Below are 24,701 nucleotides of genomic sequence, written 5' to 3'. Positions count from 1 at the left end.
TGTATAAGTTGTATCATGTACTTGTAAAATAAAGATTAATATATATTATTTTTTAATGATCATCAACTACGCGACACGTGTAGCTAGGACTGGTGCAGCGTATCATGCGTGGTGAACCCCAGACTTGACATCAATTTCCATATAGATTTAACGCTTAGCTTTGTAATGATAAATAACACCGGTTAAGAGCATTTAATTCAAAGACTTGGAGCTGCCGTTCCTTGGATCGAATCTAGTCGCTATTCAGAGTAGACGGAGGATCGAGCCTCCGCCACATCTTGTGCTGAATAATCCCACGTGGGATTAGCACCGAAATCGAATTATTATATTTGGTCGCTTCTTATTCCTTAAGGGGCTGTAAGATCTATAACGAATTTAGCGCTCCCCCATAAAATAAAATCTCTCTCTCTCTCTCTCTCTCACCTTTAGCCTTGTGGATGTTTTCTTTAGCAGAGATGCTGCTGAAGACTCTCTTCGTTTCCTCCCGCACCTTCGTCTGTGACTTCACACTCACGAAGATGAGCAGCGCTGTAGAGGATAATAAATGGAGTTAAAAGCGGGGGGAAGAGGGGGGAAGAGGGGGAGGACGTTGATGCAGGTGAAGGGCTCTTGATCTAAGGAATAGGAACTACCCTCCATTTCCTCGGATCAAGACTGATTACCTCCCGTTCCACAAGCCCTGTATAGCCCTAACGGGGATTTTCTTCCTCCCGATTAAAATCATTGGAATAATCTGTCTTGATCAGATTAATGCCGGACAAAAAGTATATTATCTAATTTATATATACGTGTCATTGTAATCTTTTGTTACTGTAAACTGTACTTGCAATGTCTTTTGTTTTATCTTTCATGAATCTGATTTTATTTTCGATGTTGTATACATTGTTAAGTTCTATTTGAGAAAACAAATCCTGATAGTAATTTTTTTTAGCGAAAATTAATTAGATAAATATATATTGCAATTTATATTTTTACACTGCTATTCTTTCCTGAAGCATATATATATATACATATATAATATATATATATATATATATATATATATATATATATATATATATATATATATATATATATATATATAGTAGATTGGCAGACAGCAACCACCCAGGGAGGTACTACCGTCCTGCCAAGTGAGTGTAAAACGAAAGCCTGTAATTGTTTTACATGATGGTAGGATTGCTGGTGTCTTTTGTCTGTCTCATAAATATGCAAGATTACAGGTACGTCTTGCTACTTCTACTTACACTTTGATCACACTACACATACATGTACACGTTTATTTATACACACTCATCTGAGTTTTCTTTGATTTTATCTTAATAGTTCTTGGTCTTATTACTTTTCCTTTTATATCCATGGGGAAGTGGAAAAAGAATCTTTCCTCCGTAAGCCATGCGTGTTGTAAAAGTTAACTAAAATGCCGGGAACAATGAGCTAGTAACCCCTTTTTCTGTAAAGATTACTAAAAAGAATAAGAAGAAGAAAATTGTCAAAGTGGGAAGTCTAAATGTGCGTGGATGTTGTGCAAATGATAAGAAAGAGATGATTGTGGATCTTATGAATGAGAAGAAACTGGATGTCCTGGCTTTAAGTGAAACAAAGCTGAAGGGGTTGGGAGAGTTTCAATGGAGAGGAATAAATGGGATTAGGTCAGGGGTTTCAAATAGAGTTAGAGCTAAAGAAGGAGTAGCAATAATGTTGAAGGATAAGCTATGACAGGAAAAGAGGGACTACAAATGTATTAATTCAAGGATTATGTGGAGTAAAATAAAGATTGGATGTGAAAAGTGGGTTATAGTAAGCGTGTATGCACCTGGAGAAGAGAGAAGTGTAGAGGAGAGAGAGAAATTTTGGGAAATGTTGAGTGAATGAGTGGGGAGTTTTGAATCAAGTGTGAGAGTAATGGTGGTTGGGGATTTCAATGCTAAAGTGGGTAAAAATGTTATGGAGGGAGTAGTAGGTAAATTTGGGGTGCCAGGGGTAAATGTAAATGGGGAGCCTTTAATTGAGCTATGTGTAGAAAGAAATTTGGTAATAAGTAATACATATTTTATGAAAAAGAGGATAAATAAATATACAAGGTATGGTGTAGCACGTAATGAAAGTAGTTTGTTAGATTATGTATTGGTGGATAAAAGGTTGATGGGTAGGCTCCAGGATGTACATGTTTATAGAGGGGCAACTGATGTATCGGATCATTATTTAGTTGTAGCTACAGTTAGAGTAAGAGGTAGATGGGAAAAGAGGAAGGTGGCAACAACAAGTAAGAGGGAGGTGAAAGTGTATAAACTAAATGAGGAGGAAGTTCGGGTGAGATATAAGCGACTATTGGCAGAAAGGTGGGTTAGTGCAAAGATGAGTAGTGGGGGGGGTTGAAGAGGGTTGGAATAGTTTTAAAAATGCAGTATTAGAATGTGGGGCAGAAGTTTGTGGTTATAGGAGGGTGGGGGCAGGAGGAAAGAGGAGTGATTGGTGGAATGATGAAGTAAAGGGTGTGATAAAAGAGAAAAAGGTAGCTTACGAGAGGTTTTTACAAAGCAGAAGTGTTATAAGAAGAGCAGAGTATATGGAGAGTAAAAGAAAGGTGAAGAGAGTGGTGAGAGAGTGCAAAAGGAGAGCAGATGAAAGAGTGGGAGAGGCACTGTCAAGAAATTTTAATGAAAATAAGAAAAAAATTTGGAGTGAGTTAAACAAGTTAATAAAGCCTAGGGAAAGTATGGATTTGTCAGTTAAAAACAGAGTAGGGAAGTTAGTAGATGGGGAGAGGGAGGTATTAGGTAGATGGCAAGAATATTTTGAGGAACTTTTAAATGTTGAGGAAGAAAGGGAGGCGGTAATTTCATGCACTGGCCAGGGAGGTATACCATCTTTTAGGAGTGAAGAAGAGCAGAATGTAAGTGTGGTGGAGGTACGTGAGACATTACGTAGAATGAAAGGGGGTAAAGCAGCTGGAACTGATGGGATCATGACAGAAATGTTAAAAACAGGGGGGGATATAGTGTTGGAGAGGTTGGTACTTTTGTTTAATAAATGTATGAAAGAGGGAAAGGTACCTAGGGATTGGCGGAGAGCATGTATAGTCCCTTTATATAAAGGAAAAGGGGACAAAAGAGTTTGTAAAAATTATAGAGGAATAAGTTTACTGACTATACCAGGACAAGTGTACGGTAGGGTTATAATTGAAAGAATTAGAGGTAAGTCAGAATGTAGGATTGCGGATGAGCAGGGAGGCTTCAGAGTGGGTAGGGGATGTGTAGATCAAGTGTTTACATTGAAGCATATATTTTTTATTTTTTATTATCACACCGGCCGATTCCCACCAAGGCAGGGTGGCCCGAAAAAGAAAAACTTTCACCATCATTCACTCCATCACTGTCTTGCCAGAAGGGTGCTTTACACTACAGTTTTTAAACTGCAACATTAACACCCACATATATGTGAACAGTATTTAGATAAAGGTAGGGAAGTTTTTATTGCATTCATGGATTTAGAAAAGGCATATGATAGAGTGGATAGAGGAGCAATGTGGCAGATGTTGCAAGTATATGGAATAGGTGGTAAGTTACTAAATGCTGTTAAGAGTTTTTATGAGGATAGTGAGGCTCAGGTTAGGGTGTGTAGAAGAGAGGGAGAATACTTCCCGGTAAAAGTAGGTCTTAGACAGGGATGTGTAATGTCACCATGGTTGTTTAATATATTTATAGATGGGGTTGTAAAAGAAGTAAATGCTAGAGTGTTCGGGAGAGGGGTGGGATTAAATTATGGGGAATCAAATTCAAAATAGGAATTGACACAGTTACTTTTTGCTGATAATACTGTGCTTATGGGAGACTCTAAAGAAAAATTGCAAAGGTTAGTGGATGAGTTTGGGAATGTGTGTAAAGGCAGAAAGTTGAAAGTGAACATAGAAAAGAGTAAGGTGATGAGGGTATCAAATGATTTAGATAAAGAAAAATTGGATATCAAATTGGGGAGGAGGAGTATGGAAGAAGTGAATGTTTTCAGATACTTGTGAGTTGACGTGTCGGCGGATGGATTTATGAAGGATGAGGTTAATCATAGAATTGATGAGGGAAAAAAGGTGAGTGGTGCATTGAGGTATATGTGGAGTCAAAAAACGTTATCTATGGAGGCAAAGAAGGGAATGTATGAAAGTATAGTAGTACCAACACTCTTATATGGATGTGAAGCTTGGGTGGTAAATGCAGCAGCGAGGAGACGGTTGGAGGCAGTGGAGATGTCCTGTCTAAGGGCAATGTGTGGTGTAAATATTATGCAGAAAATTCGGAGTGTGGAAATTAGGAGAAGGTGTGGAGTTAATAAAAGCATTAGTCAGAGGGCAGAAGAGGGGTTGTTGAGGTGGTTTGGTCATTTACATTGAAGCATATATGTGAACAGTATTTAGATAAAGGTAGGGAAGTTTTTATTGCATTTATGGATTTAGAAAAGGCATATGATAGAGTGGATAGGGGAGTAATGTGGCAGATGTTGCAAGTATATGGAATAGGTGGTAAGTTACTAAATGCTGTAAAGAGTTTTTATGAGGATAGTGAGGCTCAGGTTAGGGTGTGTAGAAGAGAGGGAGACTACTTCCCGGTAAAAGTAGGTCTTAGACACGGATGTGCAATGTCCACCCCTCGGGAGAGGGGTGGGATTAAATTATGGGGAATCAAATACAAAATGGGAATTGACAGTTACTTTCTGCTGATGATACTGTGCTTATTGGTCATCCCCTACCCTCTCTGAAACCTCCTTGCTCATCCGCAATCCTGCATTCTGTCTTACCTCTAATTCTTTCAATAATAACCCTACCATACACTTTTCCTGGTATACTCGGTAGACTTATTCCTCTATAATTTTTACAATCTCTTTTGTCCCCCTTCCCTTTATATAAAGGGACTATACATGCTCTCCGCCAATCCCTAGGTACCTTCCCCTCTTTCATACATTTATTAAACAAAAGTACCAACCACTCCAACACTATATCCCCCCCTGCTTTTAACATTTCTGTCATGATCCCATCAGTTCCAGCTGCTTTACCCCCTTTCATTCATATATATATATATATATATATATATATATATATATATATATATATATATATATATATATATATATATATATATATATATATATAATGTCGTGCCGAATAGGCAGAACTTGCAATCTTGGCTTAAATAGCAACGTTCATCTTGCCATATAGGACAAGCGAAAATTTGTGTATGCAATAATTTCGCCAAAATCATTCTGAACCTAACGAAAAAAATGTTTCATTGTGTTTGTTTAGTATTAAATTATTGTAAACAAATATAAAATATATTTAGTTGGGTTAGGCTAAAATAAATTGCGCTTGTTATAACAAGGTTAGGTAAGTTTTCTAAGTTTCTTTTGGTGCAAAATTAAAAAATTTTACATTAACATTAATGAAACAAATATATCTTTAAACGTATAAGAGAAAATTTTGGAAATGACTTAATTTTAAATGAGTTCTTGCTAATTGACCCGTTTTACATATTCGGCACGACATTATATATATATATATATATATATATATATATATATATATATATATATATATATATATATATATATATATATATATCGGGGTGAAGAAAACACCCCATGGCCATTTCTCCCCTTGCGGCTAGGAACTTTGATGCAGGTGAAGAGTTCTTGATCTAAGAAATTGAATCTACCTTCCTCATTTATCGGATCAAACCTGATTATTTCCAATTCCCACAGGACTAAATGACCCACACGTGTCTAGTACTTAAATATATTACTATCAGTAAAATTAATTAGAAGCACCTCTACCACTTTCACCAACTGCCACCACCTACTGCCGTCAGCTACTGCCGTCACCTACTGCCATCACCTATTACCAACACCTATTACCACCACCTTCATGAATCGCTACATTTTTTCACACGTACTTTCTCTTACACTGGTCTCTGGCACCAGAGTGAAGGTGAGGACGCAGGCACTTACCCACGCATGCAGCCAGCACCAGAGTGAAGGTGAGGACGCAGGTACTTACCCACGCATACAGCCAGCACCAGAGTGAAGATGAGGAAGCAGGTACTTACCCACGCATACAGCTAGCACCAGAGTGAAGATGAGAACGCAGGTACTTACCCACGCATGCAGCCAGCACCAGAGTGAAGGTGAGGACGCAGGTACTTACCCACGCATGCAGCCAGCACCAGAGTGAAGATGAGGACGCAGGTACTTACCCACGCATGCAGCCAGCACCAGAGTGAAGATGAGGACGCAGGTACTTACCCACGCATGCAGCCAGCACCAGAGAGAAGATGAGGACGCAGGTACTTACCCACGCATGCAGCCAGCACCAGAGTGAAGATGAGGACGCAGGTACTTACCCACGCATGTAGCCAGCACCAGAATGAAGATGAGGACGCATGTACTTACCCGCGCATGCAGCCAGCACCAGAGTGAAGATGAGGACGCAGGTACTTACCCACGCATGCAGCCAGCACCAGAGTGAAGATGAGGACGCAGGCAATTACCCACGCATGCAGCGGATCAAACATGGGGGCTGTTTCCTTAGGACACTGCTGTCCATGTTCACCTAGCAGCAAGTAGGTATCTGGGTGTTAGCCGACTGGTGTGGGTCGCATCCTTGGCACAAAATTAACCTAATTTGCCCGAAATGCTCTGCACAACAAGGAGGCTTTCTTTATAGTATGTAATTCATGTCAGCTACGTCTGTATAAGTTGTATCATGTACTTGTAAAATAAAGATTAATATATATTATTTTTTAATGATCATCAACTACGCGACACGTGTAGCTAGGACTGGTGCAGCGTATCATGCGTGGTGAACCCCAGACTTGACATCAATTTCCATATAGATTTAACGCTTAGCTTTGTAATGATAAATAACACCGGTTAAGAGCATTTAATTCAAAGACTTGGAGCTGCCGTTCCTTGGATCGAATCTAGTCGCTATTCAGAGTAGACGGAGGATCGAGCCTCCGCCACATCTTGTGCTGAATAATCCCACGTGGGATTAGCACCGAAATCGAATTATTATATTTGGTCGCTTCTTATTCCTTAAGGGGCTGTAAGATCTATAACGAATTTAGCGCTCCCCCATAAAATAAAATCTCTCTCTCTCTCTCTCTCTCTCACCTTTAGCCTTGTGGATGTTTTCTTTAGCAGAGATGCTGCTGAAGACTCTCTTCGTTTCCTCCCGCACCTTCGTCTGTGACTTCACACTCACGAAGATGAGCAGCGCTGTAGAGGATAATAAATGGAGTTAAAAGCGGGGGGAAGAGGGGGGAAGAGGGGGAGGACGTTGATGCAGGTGAAGGGCTCTTGATCTAAGGAATAGGAACTACCCTCCATTTCCTCGGATCAAGACTGATTACCTCCCGTTCCACAAGCCCTGTATAGCCCTAACGGGGATTTTCTTCCTCCCGATTAAAATCATTGGAATAATCTGTCTTGATCAGATTAATGCCGGACAAAAAGTATATTATCTAATTTATATATACGTGTCATTGTAATCTTTTGTTACTGTAAACTGTACTTGCAATGTCTTTTGTTTTATCTTTCATGAATCTGATTTTATTTTCGATGTTGTATACATTGTTAAGTTCTATTTGAGAAAACAAATCCTGATAGTAATTTTTTTTAGCGAAAATTAATTAGATAAATATATATTGCAATTTATATTTTTACACTGCTATTCTTTCCTGAAGCATATATATATATACATATATAATATATATATATATATATATATATATATATATATATATATATATATATATAGAGATATATATATATAGTAGATTGGCAGACAGCAACCAACCAGGGAGGTACTACCGTCCTGCCAAGTGAGTGTAAAACGAAAGCCTGTAATTGTTTTACATGATGGTAGGATTGCTGGTGTCTTTTGTCTGTCTCATAAATATGCAAGATTACAGGTACGTCTTGCTACTTCTACTTACACTTTGATCACACTACACATACATGTACACGTTTATTTATACACACTCATCTGAGTTTTCTTTGATTTTATCTTAATAGTTCTTGGTCTTATTACTTTTCCTTTTATATCCATGGGGAAGTGGAAAAAGAATCTTTCCTCCGTAAGCCATGCGTGTTGTAAAAGTTAACTAAAATGCCGGGAACAATGAGCTAGTAACCCCTTTTTCTGTAAAGATTACTAAAAAGAATAAGAAGAAGAAAATTGTCAAAGTGGGAAGTCTAAATGTGCGTGGATGTTGTGCAAATGATAAGAAAGAGATGATTGTGGATCTTATGAATGAGAAGAAACTGGATGTCCTGGCTTTAAGTGAAACAAAGCTGAAGGGGTTGGGAGAGTTTCAATGGAGAGGAATAAATGGGATTAGGTCAGGGGTTTCAAATAGAGTTAGAGCTAAAGAAGGAGTAGCAATAATGTTGAAGGATAAGCTATGACAGGAAAAGAGGGACTACAAATGTATTAATTCAAGGATTATGTGGAGTAAAATAAAGATTGGATGTGAAAAGTGGGTTATAGTAAGCGTGTATGCACCTGGAGAAGAGAGAAGTGTAGAGGAGAGAGAGAAATTTTGGGAAATGTTGAGTGAATGAGTGGGGAGTTTTGAATCAAGTGTGAGAGTAATGGTGGTTGGGGATTTCAATGCTAAAGTGGGTAAAAATGTTATGGAGGGAGTAGTAGGTAAATTTGGGGTGCCAGGGGTAAATGTAAATGGGGAGCCTTTAATTGAGCTATGTGTAGAAAGAAATTTGGTAATAAGTAATACATATTTTATGAAAAAGAGGATAAATAAATATACAAGGTATGGTGTAGCACGTAATGAAAGTAGTTTGTTAGATTATGTATTGGTGGATAAAAGGTTGATGGGTAGGCTCCAGGATGTACATGTTTATAGAGGGGCAACTGATGTATCGGATCATTATTTAGTTGTAGCTACAGTTAGAGTAAGAGGTAGATGGGAAAAGAGGAAGGTGGCAACAACAAGTAAGAGGGAGGTGAAAGTGTATAAACTAAATGAGGAGGAAGTTCGGGTGAGATATAAGCGACTATTGGCAGAAAGGTGGGTTAGTGCAAAGATGAGTAGTGGGGGGGGTTGAAGAGGGTTGGAATAGTTTTAAAAATGCAGTATTAGAATGTGGGGCAGAAGTTTGTGGTTATAGGAGGGTGGGGGCAGGAGGAAAGAGGAGTGATTGGTGGAATGATGAAGTAAAGGGTGTGATAAAAGAGAAAAAGGTAGCTTACGAGAGGTTTTTACAAAGCAGAAGTGTTATAAGAAGAGCAGAGTATATGGAGAGTAAAAGAAAGGTGAAGAGAGTGGTGAGAGAGTGCAAAAGGAGAGCAGATGAAAGAGTGGGAGAGGCACTGTCAAGAAATTTTAATGAAAATAAGAAAAAAATTTGGAGTGAGTTAAACAAGTTAATAAAGCCTAGGGAAAGTATGGATTTGTCAGTTAAAAACAGAGTAGGGAAGTTAGTAGATGGGGAGAGGGAGGTATTAGGTAGATGGCAAGAATATTTTGAGGAACTTTTAAATGTTGAGGAAGAAAGGGAGGCGGTAATTTCATGCACTGGCCAGGGAGGTATACCATCTTTTAGGAGTGAAGAAGAGCAGAATGTAAGTGTGGTGGAGGTACGTGAGACATTACGTAGAATGAAAGGGGGTAAAGCAGCTGGAACTGATGGGATCATGACAGAAATGTTAAAAACAGGGGGGGATATAGTGTTGGAGAGGTTGGTACTTTTGTTTAATAAATGTATGAAAGAGGGAAAGGTACCTAGGGATTGGCGGAGAGCATGTATAGTCCCTTTATATAAAGGAAAAGGGGACAAAAGAGTTTGTAAAAATTATAGAGGAATAAGTTTACTGACTATACCAGGACAAGTGTACGGTAGGGTTATAATTGAAAGAATTAGAGGTAAGTCAGAATGTAGGATTGATGAGCAGGGAGGCTTCAGAGTGGGTAGGGGATGTGTAGATCAAGTGTTTACATTGAAGCATATATTTTTTATTTTTTATTATCACACCGGCCGATTCCCACCAAGGCAGGGTGGCCCGAAAAAGAAAAACTTTCACCATCATTCACTCCATCACTGTCTTGCCAGAAGGGTGCTTTACACTACAGTTTTTAAACTGCAACATTAACACCCACATATATGTGAACAGTATTTAGATAAAGGTAGGGAAGTTTTTATTGCATTCATGGATTTAGAAAAGGCATATGATAGAGTGGATAGAGGAGCAATGTGGCAGATGTTGCAAGTATATGGAATAGGTGGTAAGTTACTAAATGCTGTTAAGAGTTTTTATGAGGATAGTGAGGCTCAGGTTAGGGTGTGTAGAAGAGAGGGAGAATACTTCCCGGTAAAAGTAGGTCTTAGACAGGGATGTGTAATGTCACCATGGTTGTTTAATATATTTATAGATGGGGTTGTAAAAGAAGTAAATGCTAGAGTGTTCGGGAGAGGGGTGGGATTAAATTATGGGGAATCAAATTCAAAATAGGAATTGACACAGTTACTTTTTGCTGATAATACTGTGCTTATGGGAGACTCTAAAGAAAAATTGCAAAGGTTAGTGGATGAGTTTGGGAATGTGTGTAAAGGCAGAAAGTTGAAAGTGAACATAGAAAAGAGTAAGGTGATGAGGGTATCAAATGATTTAGATAAAGAAAAATTGGATATCAAATTGGGGAGGAGGAGTATGGAAGAAGTGAATGTTTTCAGATACTTGTGAGTTGACGTGTCGGCGGATGGATTTATGAAGGATGAGGTTAATCATAGAATTGATGAGGGAAAAAAGGTGAGTGGTGCATTGAGGTATATGTGGAGTCAAAAAACGTTATCTATGGAGGCAAAGAAGGGAATGTATGAAAGTATAGTAGTACCAACACTCTTATATGGATGTGAAGCTTGGGTGGTAAATGCAGCAGCGAGGAGACGGTTGGAGGCAGTGGAGATGTCCTGTCTAAGGGCAATGTGTGGTGTAAATATTATGCAGAAAATTCGGAGTGTGGAAATTAGGAGAAGGTGTGGAGTTAATAAAAGCATTAGTCAGAGGGCAGAAGAGGGGTTGTTGAGGTGGTTTGGTCATTTACATTGAAGCATATATGTGAACAGTATTTAGATAAAGGTAGGGAAGTTTTTATTGCATTTATGGATTTAGAAAAGGCATATGATAGAGTGGATAGGGGAGTAATGTGGCAGATGTTGCAAGTATATGGAATAGGTGGTAAGTTACTAAATGCTGTAAAGAGTTTTTATGAGGATAGTGAGGCTCAGGTTAGGGTGTGTAGAAGAGAGGGAGACTACTTCCCGGTAAAAGTAGGTCTTAGACACGGATGTGCAATGTCCACCCCTCGGGAGAGGGGTGGGATTAAATTATGGGGAATCAAATACAAAATGGGAATTGACAGTTACTTTCTGCTGATGATACTGTGCTTATTGGTCATCCCCTACCCTCTCTGAAACCTCCTTGCTCATCCGCAATCCTGCATTCTGTCTTACCTCTAATTCTTTCAATAATAACCCTACCATACACTTTTCCTGGTATACTCGGTAGACTTATTCCTCTATAATTTTTACAATCTCTTTTGTCCCCCTTCCCTTTATATAAAGGGACTATACATGCTCTCCGCCAATCCCTAGGTACCTTCCCCTCTTTCATACATTTATTAAACAAAAGTACCAACCACTCCAACACTATATCCCCCCCTGCTTTTAACATTTCTGTCATGATCCCATCAGTTCCAGCTGCTTTACCCCCTTTCATTCATATATATATATATATATATATATATATATATATATATATATATATATATATATATATATATATATATATATATATATATATATATAATGTCGTGCCGAATAGGCAGAACTTGCAATCTTGGCTTAAATAGCAGAGTTCATCTTGCCATATAGGACAAGCGAAAATTTGTTTATGCAATAATTTCGCCAAAATCATTCTGAACCTAACGAAAAAAATGTTTCATTGTGTTTGTTTAGTATTAAATTATTGTAAACAAATATAAAATATATTTAGTTGGGTTAGGCTAAAATAAATTGCGCTTGTTATAACAAGGTTAGGTAAGTTTTCTAAGTTTCTTTTGGTGCAAAATTAAAAAATTTTACATTAACATTAATGAAACAAATATATCTTTAAACGTATAAGAGAAAATTTTGGAAATGACTTAATTTTAAATGAGTTCTTGCTAATTGACCCGTTTTACATATTCGGCACGACATTATATATATATATATATATATATATATATATATATATATATATATATATATATATATATATATATATATATATATCGGGGTGAAGAAAACACCCCATGGCCATTTCTCCCCTTGCGGCTAGGAACTTTGATGCAGGTGAAGAGTTCTTGATCTAAGAAATTGAATCTACCTTCCTCATTTATCGGATCAAACCTGATTATTTCCAATTCCCACAGGACTAAATGACCCACACGTGTCTAGTACTTAAATATATTACTATCAGTAAAATTAATTAGAAGCACCTCTACCACTTTCACCAACTGCCACCACCTACTGCCGTCAGCTACTGCCGTCACCTACTGCCATCACCTATTACCAACACCTATTACCACCACCTTCATGAATCGCTACATTTTTTCACACGTACTTTCTCTTACACTGGTCTCTGGCACCAGAGTGAAGGTGAGGACGCAGGCACTTACCCACGCATGCAGCCAGCACCAGAGTGAAGGTGAGGACGCAGGTACTTACCCACGCATACAGCCAGCACCAGAGTGAAGATGAGGAAGCAGGTACTTACCCACGCATACAGCTAGCACCAGAGTGAAGATGAGAACGCAGGTACTTACCCACGCATGCAGCCAGCACCAGAGTGAAGGTGAGGACGCAGGTACTTACCCACGCATGCAGCCAGCACCAGAGTGAAGATGAGGACGCAGGTACTTACCCACGCATGCAGCCAGCACCAGAGTGAAGATGAGGACGCAGGTACTTACCCACGCATGCAGCCAGCACCAGAGAGAAGATGAGGACGCAGGTACTTACCCACGCATGCAGCCAGCACCAGAGTGAAGATGAAAACGCAGGTACTTACCCACGCATGTAGCCAGCACCAGAATGAAGATGAGGACGCATGTACTTACCCGCGCATGCAGCCAGCACCAGAGTGAAGATGAGGACGCAGGTACTTACCCACGCATGCAGCCAGCACCAGAGTGAAGATGAGGACGCAGGCAATTACCCACGCATGCAGCCAGCACCAGAGTGAAGATGAGGACGCAGTACTTACCCACGCATGCAGCCAGCACCAGAGTGAAGATGAGGACGCAGGCACTTACCCACGCATGCAGCCAGCACCAGAGTGAAGATGAGGACGCAGGTACTTACCCACGCATGCAGCCAGCACCAGAGTGAAGGTGAAGACGCAGGTACTTACCCACGCATACAGCCAGCACCAGAGTGAAGGTGAGGACGCAGGTACTTACCCACGCATACAGCCAGCACCAGAGTGAAGTTGAGGAAGCAGGTACTTACCCACGCATACAGCTAGCACCAGAGTGAAGATGAGAACGCAGGTACTTACCCACGCATGCAGCCAGCACCAGAGTGAAGGTGAGGACGCAGGTACTTACCCACGCATGCAGCCAGCACCAGAGTGAAGATGAGGAAGCAGGTAATTACCCACGCATGCAGCCAGCACCAGAGTGAAGGTGAGGAAGCAGGTAATTACCCACGCATGCAGCCAGCACCAGAGTGAAGGTGTGGACGCAGATACTTCCTCACGCATGCAGCCAGCACCAGAGTGAAGGTGAGGAAGCAGGTACTTACCCACGCATGCAGCCAGCACCAGAGTGAAGGTTAGGAAGCAGGTACTTACCCACGCATGCAGCCAGCATCAGAGTGAAGGTCAGGACGCAGGTACATACCCACGCATGCAGCCAGCACCAGAGTGAAGGTTAGGAAGCAGGTACTTACCCACGCATGCAGCCAGCATCAGAGTGAAGGTCAGGACGCAGGTACTTACCCACGCATGCAGCCAGCACCAGAGTGAAGGTCAGGACGCAGGTACTTACCCACGCATGCAGCCAGCACCAGAGTGAAGGTGAGAACGTAAGAGGCTTCAGAACCGCTGAAGTAGTCGTAGGTTCCGGCTTGTGTACAATGTTCAGTGTTCATGTCGGATACTTGAGGCAGATATCGACAGGTCTTTGAGATGTTACCCGGAAGCCTACACGGTGTAGTTGCACTCAGTACTCCATTACAAGAGTCGCTCACAGCTGCGGAACATTAACACACGTTATTATGTTTTAACAATAATAAAACAAAAATAATGATAATGCTAAAACAGAAAGATAAAATAATAAAAGGGAAAATATAAACATTTCATAGAGAAGTTATTGAACATCATACTTCTTGCTCCTAGTACAAATAGCCTAAATGATCAAGGAGGCCTGGTCTGAGATCATGCTATGGGGTGATGGACCTAACCATCTACAGGTAAGACACTCCCCTCCCTATTAGTATGAAGTATCCCAGTGATTCTTATAATATTACAGGTATAGTATGTGACTGGGTTACACTCACTGTTTTCGTCATGAACTGCAGTGAAGGGATCCACTTGTATATCAACACCTGGCACCAGATTTGTCACTGATGCCAACACGTCAATCACTCTCAACTGCCGAATCCGATCTCTCTCCGCCTTCGTAAACAAACTGTGGGTAGTTTAGTAGTTTAGTATAACGATATTTCTGTGTACTGAGGAAAGTTCGTGTGTGTATGTGTATGTACTCACCTAGTTGTACTCACCTAGTTGAGGTTGCAGGGGTCGAGTCCAAGCTCCTGGCCCCGCCTCTTCACTGGTCGCTACTAGGTCACTCTCCCTGAGCCGTGAGCTTTATCGTACCTCTGCTTAAAGCTATGTATGGATCCTGCCTCCACTACATCGCTTCCCAAACTATTCCACTTCCTGACTACTCTGTGGCTGAAGAAATACTTCCTAACATCCCTTTGATTCATCTGTGTCTTCAGCTTCCAACTGTGTCCCCGTGTTGCTGTGTCCAGTCTCTGAAACATCCTGTCTTTGTCCACCTTGTCAATTCCTCTCAGTATTTTGTAAGTCGTTATCATGTCCCCCCTATCTCTCCTGTCCTCCAGTGTCGTCAGGTTGATTTCCCTTAACCTCTCCTCATAGGACATACCTCTTAACTCTGGGACTAGTCTTGTTGCAAACCTTTGCACTTTCTCTAGTTTCTTTACATACTTGGCTAGGTGTGGGTTCCAAACTGGTGCCGCATACTCCAATATGGGCCTAACGTACACTGTGTACAGGGTCCTGAACGATTCCTTATTAAGATGTCGGAATGCTGTTCTGAGGTTTGCCAGGCGCCCATATGCTGCGGCAGTCATTTGGTTGATGTGCGCTTCAGGAGATGTGCCTGGTGTTATACTCACCTCAAGATCTTTTTCCTTGAGTGATGTTTGTAGTCTCTGGCCCCCTAGACTGAACTCCGTCTGCGGTCTTCTTTGCCCTTCCCCAATCCTCATGACTTTGCACTTGGTGGGATTGAACTCCAGGAGCCAGTTGCTGGACCAGGTCTGCAGCCTGTCCAGATCCCTTTGTATTTCTGCCTGGTCTTCGATCGAATGAACTCTTCATCAACTTCACGTCATCTGCAAACAGGGACACCTCGGAGTTTAATCCTTCCGTCATGTCGTTCACAAATACCAGAAACAGCACTGGTCCTAGGACTGACCCCTGTGGGACCCCGCTGGTCACAGGTGCCCACTCTGACACCTCGCCACGTACCATTACTCGCTGCTGTCTTCCTGACAAATATTCCCTGATCCATTGCAGTGCCTTCCCTGTTATCCCTGCTTGGTCCTCCAGTTTTTGCACTAATCTCTTGTGTGGTACTGTGTCAAACGCCTTCTTGCAGTCCAAGAAAATGCAGTCCACCCACCCCTCTCTCTCTTGTCTTACTGATGTCACCATGTCATAGAACTCCAGTAGGTTTGTGACACAGGATTTCCCGTCTCTGAAACCATGTTGGCTGCTGGTGATGAGATCATTCCTTTCTAGATGTTCCACCATTCTTCTCCTGACAATCTTTTCCATGATTTTGCATACTATACATGTCAGTGACACTGGTCTGTAGTTTAGTGCTTCATGTCTGTCTCCTTTTTTAAAGATTGGGACCACATTTGCTGTCTTCCATGCCTCAGGCAATCTCCCTGTTTCGATAGATGTATTGAATATTGTTGTTAGGGTACACATAGCGCCTCTGCTCCCTCTCTCAGGACCCATGGAGAGATGTTATCTGGCCCCATTGCCTTTGAGGTATCTAGCTCACTCAGAAGCCTCTTCACTTCTTCCTCGGTTATGTGTACTGTGTCCAGCACATGGTGGTGTACCCCACCTCTCCGTCTTTCTGAAGCCCCTTCTGTCTCCTCTGTGAACACTTCTTTGAATCTCTTGTTGAGTTCCTCACATACTTCATGGTCATTTCTTGTTGTCTCTCCTCCTTCCTTCCTTAGCCTGATTACCTGGTCCTTGACGGTTGTTTTCTTCCTGATGTGGCTGTATAACAGCTTCGGGTCAGATTTGGCTTTTGCTGCTATTTCGTTTTCATATTGACGTTGGGCCTCCCTTCTTATCTGTGCATATTCGTTTCTGGCTCTACGACTGCTCTCCTTATTCTCCTGGGTCCTTTGCCTTCTATATTTCTTCCATTCCCTAGCACACTTGGTTTTTGCCTCCTTGCATCTTTGGGTGAACCATGGGCTCATCCTGGCTTTTCCATTATTCCTGTTACCCTTGGGTACAAACCTCTCCTCAGCCTCCTTGCACATTGTTGCTACATATTCCATCATCTCATTAACTGGCTTCCCTGCCAGTTCTTTGTCCCACTGAACCTCATTCAGGAAGTTCCTCATTCCTGTGTAGTCCCCTTTCCTGTAGTTTGGTTTCATTTGTCCTGGCCTTCCTGCTTCCCCCTCCACTTGTAGCTCTACTGTGTATTCGAAGCTCAAAACCACATGATCGCTGGCCCCAAGGGGTCTTTCATATGTGATGTCCTCAATATCTGCACTACTCAAGGTGAATACTAAGTCCAGTCTTGCTGGTTCATCCTCTCCTCTCTCTCTTGTAGTGTCCCTTATGTGTTGGTACATGAAGTTTTCCAGTACCACCTCCATCATCTTAGCCCTCCATGTATCTTGGCCCCCATGTGGCTCCAAGTTCTCCCATTCGATCTCCTTGTGGTTAAAGTCGCCCATGATCAGGAGCTTTGCCCTGCATGCATGAGCTCTTCTCGCCACTGCAGCCAGTGTGTCAACCATCGCTCTATTGCTCTCGTCATACTCTTGCCTTGGCCTCCTGCTGTTCTGTGGTGGGTTATACATCACTGCAATTATCACCTTGGGACCACCAGAGTGAAGCGTTCCCGCTATGTAATCACTTTCTTCTCCGCTGTCTCCTCTCTCCAGCTCATCAAAATTCCATCTGTGTTTGATCAGCAATGCCACTCCTCCACCCTCCCCCCCCTGTTCCTTCTGTCTTTTCTCAGAATCTGGTATCCCGCTGGAAAGATGGCATCTGTTATCATACCTGTAAGCTTGGTTTCTGTGATCGCTATGATGTCTGGTGATGCCTCTTTGACTCTTTCGTGCCACTCCTCCCACTTGTTTGTTATTCCATCAGCATTTGTGTACCATACCTTCAGTTTCCTTTCCAACACTGTGGTTTGGGGGGGCCTGTGGGGGTGGGAGACCTGGTAGCAGACTGTGGGATTCTATGGTTGGGGGTTGGGTGGAAGCTGTGGGTATGGATTGTATTGTGTGTTGGGATGGTGTGATAGGTTGTGGGGTTCTGAGGATAGTTGTGTGTGTGCTTGCACTTGCTGCTCTGTTCTGCTCTGACTGACCTCTGCTGGTTCCATCCTTGTCTCCTTTCCTAGCTCCTTTCGCTTTTTTGTCCTCTCCCTCAGCTGCTGTCTCTCTGTTTGTGTTCTGTCTCTGTCTAGGAACACCACCTTGTACTCTTCCGAGCTTTTCAACCATGGTTTCTCTTGGAGGATCCTGTTCCGCACTGTTTCTGTCCTGAGAATCAGCTTGATCGGTCTGTTTCTCCCCTTCAAGTACCCCCCTATTCTCTGAAAATTTACAATCTCATTCATGTCTTCTCCCCCTATTTCCGGGATGATTTTCTCAATCTCCTTTCTTTCTTCCTGCCGTCTTTCAGTGTGTGTTCTTTCCTCTCTCTCCCAAAGCCCATGGATAATCACTGATTTTGCCCTTTCCTTCTCCCATTGCCTCTCCCTCTGTGACTCTGGTTCCTGTCTGTATGTGGTCATTTTCTTCCTTGATTTTTCCAGTGGCTCTTGGTAGCATGGTTGTGCCTCAGCATTCGACCTATCTCACTCTCCATCTGCACCCATCTGCTCTTCCCTTCCACTCCCTGGCCCTTCTTTGCAGGCTGATATGACCTTAGCATAATTCATATCTCCTTCCTTCCTGTTCAGCCTCTCATCTTCGTATGGTGTGTCTTCTCTGGTCACTGCCCCTGAGACTTGCTTCAGCCTGTTTACCTCAAATTCTAGGACCTTTACCCTGGCTACTGCAGTTTCGACTTGTGCCTCCCAATTCTTCGTCTCCTTCTCCAACCTCTTTTCCCATTTCACAGAGAGCTCTTTCTCCATTTTTTCAGAAAGCTCTCCTAATTTTCTCTCCCATTCTTGCTCTATCCTTTTCCACTGTTCCTCCATCCATTCCTCCCTACCAGTACCATTGTCATCTGATCCCTGATTCCTGCGAGTCCCAACCATTTTTTTTTTTTTAGTGAAAGAAAGAGAAAAAGAAAAAGGGGGAGAGAGTGAGAGATAGGGAGAGAGAGAAGGGGAGCCTAGAAGGAGGGGAAAAGAAGGGAAAAAGGGGAGAAAGTGAGAGAGGGAAAAGGTAAGAGAGAGGGGGGAGTGACAAGGGAAGAGAGAGATAAAAGAAGAAGAAGAGAGAGCAAGAGAGGGAGAGAGAGCAAGAGAGGAAGAGAGAGAGGGAGAGGGAGAGAGAGAGAGGAAGAGAGAAAGAGAGAGGGAGAGAGAGAGAGAGGAAGAGAGAAAGAGTGAGAGGAAGAGAGAAAGAGTGAGAGGAAGAGAGGAAGAGATCGAGGAAGAGAGAGAGGATTAGAGAAAGGGGGAGAGAGAAAGAGAGAAAGAGAGAGAGAGAGAGAGGAGAGGGAGAGAGATGGGGGGAAAGGAAGGGTTATAGGGTCACTTCTCAGGAAGGTGTAAAATCCTGTATATGTGTGTGTGTCTGTGTGTGTGTGTGTGTGTGTGTGTGTGTGTGTGTGTGTGTGTGTGCTACAGCTATTCAAGTGCCTAACAGCAGAGCTGTCCTCACCTAGTGTGTGTGCATATGTTTATGTAAACAGTCCTTATTTCCCACGTATGTACTACATATGTATTGTATATGTACCCGATCTCTTGGTTCCCACTGTACTGTCTTATGCGTTTAAAATTATGTTAAAAAATAAATACACTAGGCTTCGCCTATATGCCGCTACCTCTAAATTATATTAAATGCCAGTAAATGCTGCTTATTCTAATTCTGATAGCTCGAGGAGAGTGACCCCCAATTCCAGCTAGAGACAGGTACTATTGACCCCATGCAACTCAAACTAGGTGAATATTACTTGCGGCTGGCAGTGGAGTAACGTTGCCGGTCTGTCCTGTCCCAGAAGTTGAAGAAGTTTGATGCTTCTCGGTAATTTTTTCACTAACTTCCTGTATGCACTATAGTCTCTAGCTCTTCTAATTTTTCACTCACTCACTGTATTTACTGACACATCTATAAATATCTCTTATCTCCCTGGTCTTGAGTCGCACTTATTCTTCAAAATACCCAACTGCGTTATTATGGCAACACTATTTAGGCCTGACACAACCGTTCACCTTTCCAACGGCCCTCACTAAACACTCAGCCAATATTTCCTTTGTTTTCTTTTCTGTGATCACTTATATTTCCTTTTTTCGGGGCTTAAGTGATTAAATGCACTCTTATGCGTGCACACGCCTATATCCCACAATCTATTCCTTATGGCACAGTCAGAAATTACCACCAAAACACGAGCTCAAACCGCGTGACTCCTCCACGAGTGTGTGTGTGTGTGTGTGTGTGTGTGTGTGTGTGTGTGTGTGTGTGTGTGTGTGTGTGTATGTGTGTGTGTGTGTGTGTGTGTGTGTGTGTATGTATGTGTGTCTCCTATAAGACTTCAGTGAAATACTTTTTTGATTGAACAAGCGTGTCTCAATATTTGGGTATAACTTTTTTTTATGGAAATTAAATAAAAATATATAAAACAAACAAAATTAATTATAACTACACAGCAAATTATTACAATTCACTCATGTTCCCCTTCAAAATATATTCACCAACCCCTGAGGGTATGCGTACCCAAGTCTGGGAATCTCCCTGATATAAATAAACAGTTATATAAACAAATTATTCAAGCAGAAAGTTAAACCAAGAAAACAAATGCAAACAAAAAAGTATATGATCATGAACGGTTCAAAACTTCTATCAGAGAGAATGTGAGTACAGGGTATACTAACTTGTTTCCGGAGTTCTCAAACCAGAAGCGATCTCCATCCCGTATACGCTGAAACTGGTCCACGATGACTCTATGGACACAAGAAATGACTTAACAGAAACGTCACTTGAGAATACACCTCCTGTCAATCATATTCTCTTATATTCTCTCTCTCTCTCTCTCTCTCTCTCTCTCACACACACAATTTTTAAAAAGGGAGACAGACATGAGGCACTAAACTACAGACCTGTATCACTAACGTGTATAGTATGCAAGGTCATGGAGAAGATCATCAGGAGGAGAGTGGTGGAGCACCTGGAAAGAAACAAGTGTATAATTGACAACCAGCACGGTTTCAGGGAAGGAAAATCCTGTGTCACAAACCTACTAGAGTTTTATGACAAGGTGACAGAAGTAAGACAAGAGAGAGAGGGATGGATCGACTGCATTTTTTTTGGACTGCAAGAAGGCCTTCGACACAGTTCCTCACAAGAGGTTACTGCAAAAGCTAGAGGATCAGGCACACATAACAGGAAAGGCACTGCAATGGATCAGAGAATACCTGACAGGGAGGCAACAACGAGTCATGGTACGTGACGAGGTGTCAGAGTGGGCGCTTGTGACAAGCGGGGTTCCACAGGGGTCAGTCCTAGGACCTGTGCTGTTCTTGGTATATGTGAACAACATAACGGAAGGGATAGACTCAGAAGTGTCCTTGTTTGCAGATGATGTGAAGTTAATGAGAAGAATCAAATCGGATGAGGATCAGGCAGGACTACAAAGAGACCTGGACAGGCTACAAGCCTGGTCCAGCAACTGGCTCCTTGAGTTTAACACTGTCAAATGCAAAGTCATGAAGATTGGGGAAGGGCAAAGAAGACTGCAGACACAATATAGTTTAGATGGCCAAAGACTGCAAACCTCACTCAAGGAAAAAGATCTGGGGGTGAGTATAACACCGAGCATATCTCCTGAGGCGCACATCAATCAGATAACTGCTGCATCATACGGGCGCCTGGCAAACCTACGGATAGCGTTCCGATACCTCAGTAAGGAGTCGTTCAAGACTCTGTATACCATTTACGTCAGGCCCATACTGGAGTATGCAGCACCAGTTTGGAATCCACACCTAGTCAAGCACGTCAAGAAATTAGAGAAAGTGCAAAGGTTTGCAACAAGGCTAGTCCCAGAGCTACGGGGATTGTCCTACGAAGAAAGGTTGAGGGAAATCGGCCTGACGACACTGGAGGCCAGGAGGGTCAGGGAAGACATGATAACGACATATAAAATACTGCGCGGAATAGACAAGGTGGACAAAGACGGGCTGTTCCAGAGAGGGGACACAGACACAAGAGGTAACAATTGGAAGTTGAAGACTCAGATGAATCAAAGGGATGTTAGGAAGTATTTCTTCAATCATAGAGTAGTCAGACCGTGGAATAGCCTAGAAAGTGACGTAGTGGAGGCGGGAACCATACATAGTTTTAAGGCGAGGTATGATGAAGCTCATGGGGCAGGGAGAGAGAGGACCTAGTAGCAATCAGCGAAGAGGCGGGGCCAGGAGCTATGACTCGACCCCTGCAACCACAAATAGGTGAGTACAAATAGGTGAGTACACACACACACACACACACACACACACACACACACACACACACACACACACACTCTCACACACACACACACACACACACACACACACACACACGTTACCTGGAAAATAGCTGTCCTGGTCTGTTAGTAGTCTCCAGTAGACCTCCGGCCCATATATCAACCTTATTGGGATCATTGTCATAAACCATAGAGAGGTTCCTAATCACCTGTTGGGTAAGATTTTGAAGTTATAACAGACTTTTTTTTAGACTAATGAATTTTTCATGTGAAAAATAACTAATTCCGCGTATAATTATAATTATTAGTAGTACTAATAGTAGTAGCAGCAGTAGTAGTAATAGATTCATATGGAAGTGACGAAATCGAGAAAGTCATACAGTACCTCAGGAACTGAAGGTAAAGAGGTCAGATCCTGTCTAGTTTCACTGGCTGATATATGAAAGTGTAAGTTTGCGTGTTAATATCAATTGTTAGATTTTCTTTTGCTGCTGGAATAAAGTGATGAAAAAGAGACACCAAACAGTGTCAGGCTTTATAAAGAAGCTTCATTCCTGGAAAGCTTCATGAAGTTATGACAAAAAAACTACCATGAACGAGACACTGAACATAAGAACATAAGAAAGGAGGAACACTGCAGCAGGCCTGTTGGCCCATACTAGGCAGGTCCTTTACAATTCATCCCACTAACAAACATTTGACCTACCCAATTTTCAATGCTACCCAAGAAATAAGCTCTGATGTGCAAGTCCCACTCAAATCCAACCTATCCCACTCATGTATTTATCCAACCTAAATTTGAAACTACCTAAAGAATTTGGCTGTATTATGTTGCATTTTCACCCACTTAGTTAAAAATCTCTCATACTTACTGGAATAAACGTATACTAGTGGTGTGCCAATGTTTGACTGACAGGTGTAGTTAAGCAAAGTGAGTAAATAATTCCATGTAACTGTATTTGTCTCTGTCATCTCAGTATCTTATACGAGTGCTCTTGAACCTTCCTCGGAGCGGGTCACACTTGCGATGCTTTCTGAAGAACTGGGACACCCTGTTTTCAGGTAAGCTGAACTTGCTACTCGCAGGCATCAGAACACAAGAAAATCGCCACCTCCTTGGTACCACAAGCAAGAGATTGCTACTTGGCGAGCCTCTCAGTCATCCTTGGCCACTTACCCAGAACCTTAGGTCATTCATGTTTACTTGCGGTTAGCTTGAGTCAATTTCGAAGGGATGGTGGGTACTGCGACCAGGTACTAGACGAATCTTCCTCGTTGCTTCCCTGATCATCTAGGCCGTCGGTGCCACCTGCATGCAGTCCAACTTATGCACCACAGCCTAGCTGATCAGGAACTGAATGAAGGAAACATGTTGAATAATTGACGTCCCTTTACACTTACTAAGTTCTCTCTGGGTGTACTTACCGTGTCCCTGCTTTTTATTGGAGGTATTTTGCACCCTCTTTCAAATCTGCCAAGCTTTCATATGGAGTGATTTCAGTATACAGGCTTGGGACCAGTCCCTCCAGGATTTTCCAGGTATAAATTATGATGTACTTTTCTCGTCTATGTTCTAAGGAGTACCATTCAAGGGACTGCAAGCTTTCCCAGTAGTCCAGATGCTTGACTGAGTTTATATAGGCAGTGAAGGTTCTGTGTGTCTTCCAGCTCTACAGTTTTTCTACCTTGAAGAATACTAGTAAACACCAAATTTCCAGCCTAGGGACAACAGGTGACCTGTAGAGAACCATCATTTGCACTTGACGTCACTGGGCAAGGAGTCCATCATACTGCCTGTCATGCTTGTGCCTGTGATAGTACGTTTATCTCTAGCGTGTCCTGACAAAAGTGGTCTTGAAAGATTCTGACGTTCCTGAGACCTTGCTCTACTATGAATTATTCAGCAGAAGGAATCGGAAGAAATGTCTTTTTATCATCATGCTTGTTTTAATAAAGATCGTTGGGTAAACTGGTTAGCTGTGATTAGTGGTCGGGCTCTGGAGGTTGATTTCCCTCCAAGGGCTCTTAATCCCTAGATTTAGAGCCACTCTTTCTTTCTTTGGGTCGAATTTGTTTGATTTCCATTCCCCAAGGCTCTGTGTTACCCCAACAGATCCAGAGATCCCTATGAAACAAAAATTGCAAAATCCGGGAGTTGCAAGTACAGCTGGTGTGTTTTAAATGTATCCCTTCTTGTTTTCTTCTAAAACTGATGGTCCCTGATATGTTCAACCCTCCTGACTGACTACTGATTCGCTTCATTCCATGAACATGGATTTTCAGTGCAGACTCTCACAAATTTCAGTCCCACAGGAACATCAACTGTAAACAGTGGTGCCGGTACCTGAGAGTATACTTCCACAACGCCACCTAGGTATGAGTGGGAACACTACACAAATAACCAGCAAATAGGAGAAAAATTTGATGAGGACTCTTTGACTCGGCTTGGTTCATAAGTGAGTGTGTGGGTGTGTCACTCAGGTTT

The 24,701-nt window shown here is 42.1% G+C and overlaps 1 protein-coding gene across 1 annotated transcript in view; it reads right to left on the bottom strand.

Moving 5' to 3' along the window:
• LOC128694942 (dual oxidase 2-like) overlaps window positions 1-24,701 on the bottom strand; it is a 142,454-nt gene that overhangs the window by 40,907 nt on the left and 76,846 nt on the right. The window contains exons 13-17 of the mRNA XM_070094358.1: window positions 22,319-22,425; window positions 20,628-20,696; window positions 14,605-14,735; window positions 14,094-14,297; window positions 424-528 (exon numbers count right to left, since the gene is read on the bottom strand). Of these exons, the coding sequence (XP_069950459.1) occupies window positions 424-528; window positions 14,094-14,297; window positions 14,605-14,735; window positions 20,628-20,696; window positions 22,319-22,425 (616 nt within the window). The remainder of the gene's footprint in view (window positions 1-423; window positions 529-14,093; window positions 14,298-14,604; window positions 14,736-20,627; window positions 20,697-22,318; window positions 22,426-24,701) is intronic.

Source organism: Cherax quadricarinatus, chromosome 45 (assembly GCF_038502225.1).
Source record: "Cherax quadricarinatus isolate ZL_2023a chromosome 45, ASM3850222v1, whole genome shotgun sequence".
Classification (NCBI taxonomy): domain Eukaryota; kingdom Metazoa; phylum Arthropoda; class Malacostraca; order Decapoda; family Parastacidae; genus Cherax; species Cherax quadricarinatus.
This window is presented reverse-complemented; position numbering and strand designations above follow the sequence as displayed.